This window comes from Trifolium pratense, linkage group LG7, assembly GCF_020283565.1.
Source record: "Trifolium pratense cultivar HEN17-A07 linkage group LG7, ARS_RC_1.1, whole genome shotgun sequence".
Classification (NCBI taxonomy): domain Eukaryota; kingdom Viridiplantae; phylum Streptophyta; class Magnoliopsida; order Fabales; family Fabaceae; genus Trifolium; species Trifolium pratense.
This window is the reverse complement of record NC_060065.1, coordinates 24,065,037-24,072,008: the sequence shown is the minus strand read 5'-3', so window position 1 is coordinate 24,072,008 and position 6,972 is coordinate 24,065,037. Positions and strand designations below refer to the sequence as shown.

General features: G+C 34.0%; 1 protein-coding gene across 2 annotated transcripts; it reads left to right on the top strand.

Moving 5' to 3' along the window:
• The first annotated feature begins 928 nt into the window (after window positions 1-928).
• Window positions 929-6,865, top strand: LOC123897603 (probable hexosyltransferase MUCI70). Of its 2 annotated transcripts, XM_045948308.1 has the most exons (8): window positions 929-1,239; window positions 2,163-2,425; window positions 2,571-2,687; window positions 4,169-4,524; window positions 5,086-5,297; window positions 5,381-5,634; window positions 5,735-5,913; window positions 6,187-6,865. In XM_045948308.1, exons 2-8 carry the CDS (start codon window positions 2,191-2,193, stop codon window positions 6,256-6,258), a joined length of 1,425 nt encoding a protein of 474 aa, XP_045804264.1. In that variant the 5' UTR covers window positions 929-1,239; window positions 2,163-2,190; the 3' UTR covers window positions 6,259-6,865. The 2 variants fall into 2 exon arrangements, with proteins under 2 accessions (XP_045804264.1, XP_045804265.1); XM_045948309.1 differs by lacking the exon at window positions 6,187-6,865 and having other exon boundaries at window positions 933-1,239; window positions 5,381-5,599; window positions 5,735-5,874.
• The last annotated feature ends 107 nt before the right edge of the window (window positions 6,866-6,972 follow it).

The following is a 6,972-nucleotide window of genomic DNA, read 5'->3' as shown; positions in this document are numbered from 1 at the left end:
CTATAAAATATATTTTAAAATAAAAAATTGAAAATTAATAAAATAATTTGATAGTAAATTAATAATAAAATAATTAATTTTTAAATATGTGATTTTCTCACAAGGGTAATTTTGTAATTTATATAATCTAAAAAATCAAAATTCTCCTAAAATTACAATATTTTAAATTAAAATAATTATTAAAAAATTGCAAAATATGAATATTAATTTAAATTTAATAACAACTTAAATATAATTCTTTTGCAATGGTAGTTTTATTATTTACATATATCATATATTTATTTAGCTTATCTAACATGTATAATTGAGTTATTTATTTGATCATGATTCATATAAAAAACTTAATTTGTTTATTTTCTCATGATTTGTATTTAAAATTTAAAGTTATTTGATTACTTTTTCTTTTTGTACAATTACTTATTTATATTTTTATTTATAAAATTCAAAGTATTACAATATAATTTTTAACAAATAACAATTATTTTACGAGGGTAATTTTGTCATTTAAATATGTTATGTATCTTATCATATTGGTATGAACAAATATGTATTAAAAATATGATATAATAGTTATCATGTTTGTTATCCTGTGTGCACCAAACACAGGATAGGAAAACTGAGGATAACGGTTATCCTGCTGATATCCTATCCTATCACTATCCTGTTGTATATCCTATCTTGTCACTATCCTATCCTGCGCACCAAACGGGCCCTAAGGTTCTTTGGTCTACGTATTTTTTTTCAAATTGTTTCTTATAAAAATTTGTTTAATCGCACGAGTCATTGACTTTAATTCAATATTTAATATTATATTAAGGAAGAATGTACAATTAGCATTTAATAAAAATGGAGAAATGCGATTAACAAGATTAAACTTTCCTCAAAAAAACAAATTAAAAGGTGAAACTTGAAGACAGAATCGTAAACAACAAACCACGTCTGTACAAATTTTGAGCAAATAAATCACCGACGACACAAATAACGCTGCTTTCCACTGTCGGTGTCAGAAAAAAAAAAAGCACCGAAAAAAAAAAAGAACAAGTGTGAAAACCAAACCAAAAAATTAAAACTTTTTATAATTAAAAGTTCGGATCGTGATTTTATTCGATTCAACCAACCTCATTTTATTTTACATCCTCAATCATTTCATCACACCATTGTTGATTCTTCTTCAATTTCTTCTCAAAAGATGATGATGATGATTTTCCATGTTTTACATTGCTCTTTTGGTTAATCCCAGTAAGTTTTTCCATTTCCATCTCTTCATTTTTTTTTTCTCTATATCGTTGTGTTTTTCTCTAATTTGAGGGAATGCATCAATGTAGTTTGATTGTTTTTAATCATGTTTGACATTTTATTTTACAATTTCAATTACATAATCCAATGATTAGTGCAGAATCAATGACAAGTTTTTTGTATTCATGATAAAATTGGATTTTTGCGATAGTTATTGTACAAAAGTTTCATTATTTGATATGTTTTTGCTATGAGTTAGTTAGTGGCATTTCCCATTGATGTTTACAATTTCTTGCCATTGCCATTGCTTGGGGTGGCAACAAAGATGGTTGTTGGTTGAGCAATTTTGAGCTTGATACATGGATTCTAGACTGTGAATCACAGATACAAGCACGACATGGACACTGACATATTGACACCGATAATAATTTGAGAAAATGATATAATTCAATGTAATCATATGTGTGGGTGTCATGTTGGTTGACATCGAGAGATGCCTATTCTAAGGAGTGTTTGTGCTTTGTAGATTGTAGACCTCTCATCCTACGAGTGCTTTTGTAATCTGTAGCTGCTCATAGGCTGTCAAATTTAGTGAATAACTTAATATCTAACTATTTAAGTATACATGGTTTCGTGCATAAGAATTAAGAAGCACCAACACAAACAAGGACACCGAACAAAACTTTGACGCGTAATCACCGGTAATAGCAAAATGATACTGTAGTTGATTGAATGCAATAACATCTGTCACTGTAGTGTTGGACACAGGGCACACCTTATATTTAAAGTGCCAGTTTTACATAGATTTGTTTTGTTGTATGAGCTCAATTTATATTGATCATGAGTTGACAACACGAGGATTGATTGTTTGACGATCATCTTTTTGGTGAAACTGTAAGCTTTTTGGTTGTTTACTTGTTATACAGATACTTTGGTCTATGTCTGAATCTTGGGATGTTCTCTGGCATGGCTCTTTTAAGAAACAACGGTGAATTATTTCCAGAGAGAAGAGTCATCATTGATGCCGCTTTAAATTCTATTTCTAAAAGTGATCATGGCTCTAAAGTTTCTCGTCGTGGTAGAAGGTTTGGAAGGATCACTAAACACCGAATTTTGCGCTGGATTATCCTCGTTTTGGCACTCTTTTCAATATTTTTAACAATTTATGGACTGAAAAAGTTTTTACAAGGTGAGGCCAGAGACATGGGACTTTCTTCCTGATATTTTGTAAGCTTATATACAATAGTTTCCTACTGTGTTAGTTATTTGTTTGAAAAACCCAACTGGCTGAATTTTCACTTGTATTTCTATTTCTTCCATTGGTTTTGTTACAGCTAAACTGGAATCCAGGTTCTCAATGCCACAACAAGATCTTCGGGGAGAGCGTAGCCTAAAAGAGAATAGTTCCTTATACAACGTTGAAAACCCACCTAAAAACAAGCGTCGGAAGCGTAAGAGTCGTGCTTTGCAACTCATATATCATTACAATATGTTTTATGAATTCTCAAGGTTAACCTATATTCGGTGGCTCAAATAAGGAAGATAGGATAGGATAAGTATGGTGTCCTATATCTTCTAGGGTTTGTTGAGCCATTGGAATATGACACGCTTATCATGTTGGCTTATCCTATACTACTCTTCAGTGTAAAGTTTATCTTAAAAAGGTAGCAAGTTAGAATAAACAAGATAGAATAGGGATTTTTCTTTTGCACTTTTATTTGTGATCCTCTGTCTTATCCCATTCCTCATGGCAGCATCTATTGACCAATACCCTTCATCACTGCCTCTGTCTCACTGCCTAACACCTTTCTCGCTCATTGTCATCTGACATCCTACCCCACCACCACCACCACGTCCACGTGATACTCATTATTTTTGACGATTACCCCCACCACATTTGTCGTCACTAGTCACTACTACCACCACCACCAGTACCCACAATTTCTTGACACCCTATATAGCCTCCACCGCCCAACACATTTCCTTGCCACCACTACCAGAAACCCTCCACTGCCACTGTCTTTTGTCATTGCCACCATTGGACTTGGACACCCTCTACCACCACTGCTGCCACCCCATTGTTTTGAACCCTCCACGACCATCATGATTTTCACCGTCATCTTTGTCACCTCTGCCAATACCTTCTGCCTTCACAGAGCACCTTTCGTCACCATCTTTTCCGCCTAATCAAAAGAATAATTTTGTCAGTTCTTTCTTTATAATTTGTTCATTCCCCCTCAAATGTGAATATGATAACATACCTATCTGTGAATCATATGGTGCTCATCAAATATAAGATATGATTAGAGTTTATTCGGATCCAACTCTCTTATCCTATTATGGCCGTCAAATGAGCCTTTAGTCAGTTCTTTCCCCTCCCATGGTTTCTTTCATAAATAAAGATTTGTCGAGGAATCCTTTTTACAAAATACACTTGTGAAAAAAAAATACAGAAATATTGGATAATAGATGAATTATTTGCATTGTTTTCAAAGTCATGATGAGCAGCTATCAGACAGTTGCAACTGTAAACACTAAAACATTGGAAAAATTGCCATTCAGACAGTGGAGCATTTTTAGGATTATGGTAGTTATACTTTAGCCAAGAAAACTTGATTATGCATTTGTCCTTGATATTTTCTGTGAAATCATAATTTTTAGCATTTTGATAATGATGTGTGCTTCTGTATATGTTGATTACTAGTATATCTGTCAAACGAACTGGTGTTTTCAAAATAAAAAAGAACAAGAAAAAACCTGAGATTTTCAACTTCATGGTTGCATCACTTCCGATGCTTGAATTTTGTCGAGTAAATCAACATTGTCTATAATCTATCAGCATCATTTGAATTTATGTTCCTAACTAAGCTGACTCAGTATTAATAACTATATTATTTGCTTCCAATAATTTCATTAAACTCAATTCCTTCAGATTTACCTTGTGACGTTGGACTTCGGCAATCAGTAGGTGCACTTATTGAACCTAAAAATTATATAAACTTCACACAGTTTTCTTTAAACTACATTGACCGTGAGGAAAAAACATCGCAAAAGGACTTCTATGAACCTCGATTTGGAGGGCATCCAACTCTAGAGGAAAGAGAAAATTCATTTTATGTGAAAAACCAGACAATCCATTGTGGTTTTGTCAACGGGCCATCGGGATATCCAAACACTGGATTTGATTTAGATGAAAAAGATAGAGCTTACATGTCCAGCTGTAAGGTTGCAGTTTCTTCATGCATTTTTGGAAGCTCTGATTTTCTTCGGAGGCCTACAAATAGACTGGTAATTCAGCTTTTTTTTACCCTTCTGTTTTTTGCATTCTCCACACTAAAAGCAAAACGTTAATTCAAGGCTTTGTTTGAGATTGAGATGCTGAAATGGAACCAAAAAGTCCTGTTAGTTCAATGTAGTTATAAAACTTCCAATTGTTAAAGTCAGGAAAGTAATATGCATGCAGAAGATACTGAGTCATATTATCTATGTTACAAGAAACTAATAAGAAAGATGAGAATCTTGTAGAATGCAGATTTAAATCTCTTTCAAATGAGTGTTCACTGCAGAAACTTTCCATGTCAATAGATTTTGTTTACATAAAATATATTTGTTTGCAAGTGTTACTATTAAATTTTGATTACATATGATTTACTATATTATTACATGCTAATGTTGCAGTAGATCTTCCTATTAAAAAAAAAAGTGCTGTAGTGGAACTTAATATAAACTTGGATTATGTTATTATAATACTTCATTGAAAGATTAATCATTAATGTGTTACATCTTGAATTTATAAATAATGTGTCTTTTAATTATATATAAAATTTTATTTACGCCTCTTTGTCACAGATCAGTCAATATTCAAAGGACAATGTTTGTTTTGTTATGTTCTTGGATGATCAAACACTAGCCAAACTTTTGGCAGAAGGAAACCATCCTGATGAAAGAGGTTACATTGGCCTGTGGAAAGTAGTTATTGTAGAAAACTTGCCGTATAAGGACATGCGCAGAACCGGAAAGGTGCCGAAGTTTTTATCACACCGTCTCTTCCCAAATTCTAGGTAGATCTCAATTTCTTCTGGCATCCAAGTTTCTTTGATTTTGTTCCAAACTTTAATGTTGTTTGAAAATGCTGGTTTGGTAGGTATTCAATTTGGCTTGACAGCAAGATGCGACTCACATCTGACCCTATGCTGATTATTGAATATTTTTTGTGGCGAAGGAAGGCAGAATATGCCATTTCAAATCATTATGATCGTCACAGTGTCTGGGAGGAGGTACTCCAAAATAAGCGGTTAAATAAGTTCAACCACGCAGCAATTGATGAACAGTTTAACTTTTACGAGTCTGATGGCCTCCCCAGGTTTGAACCATCAAACCATAGTCTTCTTCCGAGCTGTGCGTATCCTTCACGTGTTTAATTATTATGGAATTTTGTTGGCTCTACTTGTGCATAATACGATTGACGATTCCAACCATTGAGTCTTTCATGTTGCAGATGTTCCTGAGGGTTCCTTTATTGTCAGGGCCCATACACCAATGTCAAATTTATTTTCATGTCTTTGGTTCAATGAAGTTGATCGATTTACATCCCGTGATCAATTAAGCTTTGCTTATACGTATTTGAAACTCAGGAGAATGAATCCAGATAGACCATTTCAACTATATATGTTCAAGGTGAATCATACTTCTCTCTCCCTCTCTCTCTCTCTCTCTCTCTCTCTCACTTTCTCTCCCCCTCTCCCTGTGCACGGTATGTGTTATTTTTATGCATGTAGGATGAATCATACTTTTTCTGCATTTCTGTATCTAACGGCCTAGTACTCCTCACTCAAGGGTCTACTGGACAAGGATACAGTTCCTGCTTGAATGCTACTTAACAAAATACCTTAGCACTGAATGAATATATTGGTATTTTACGGGAAAAATGTTCGTATTCAATCTATGCAGGATTGTGAACGTAGAGCATTGGCAAAGCTATTCCGGCACAGGGAAGTTCCATCTCCACCAGGGACTGCTTAGACAGTTCAAAGCTTCTGACTTGACATAACATGATATGTGAAGGGATGCACACTGAAGGCAGGGGTAGTCCATATTTTACATCCCTTTCAGCTTGACTAGTCCCATTTTGATGTATGTTTCAAGCTGGAGCAAAGAGAGGCCAACTCAATTGTAGCAAAGGTTGGATTCTTGATCTTCTTGTACCTGTGGTTAAAATGTGATTGCTGGTGAATTATTGTCATGAGGAATTTAACTCCATTGTGGGGTTCAATGGAAGACCTAGCGAGCAAAGGGCAAGTCGATCAATGTTTTAGTTTGTTCAGCTTCCTTGAGTTAAGTATGGAGGAAGAGGTGACTTTGCTAGCATGTGAGGTTAGTTAATCTTTCCAATTTGTGTAAGATGTAACAGTCCCCCCATTCTTTTCTAGTTAAAAGTAGAGGGTATTGGTTAGTGGCTTAGCACAGGTCGTAAGAACTGTAAATTGCTCTATAAGTTTTTGGTGCATGAGGAATTTTCCTTTTGTAATTTTCCCCATATCAAAGGAATTAACTACTTCGATTCATAGCCATTGAATTAGAGAATGTTAATAACATACTTTTAATAATAATTATTATTGGTTGAGTTTCATACCGGTCCTTTGAAATAATTGTTAAAAGACGACCATCGTCTATTAGTCTAAGTGGCAAAGAACATGGTTCAACTGTAGTGAATTCATTTCAACAAAACATCTTCAT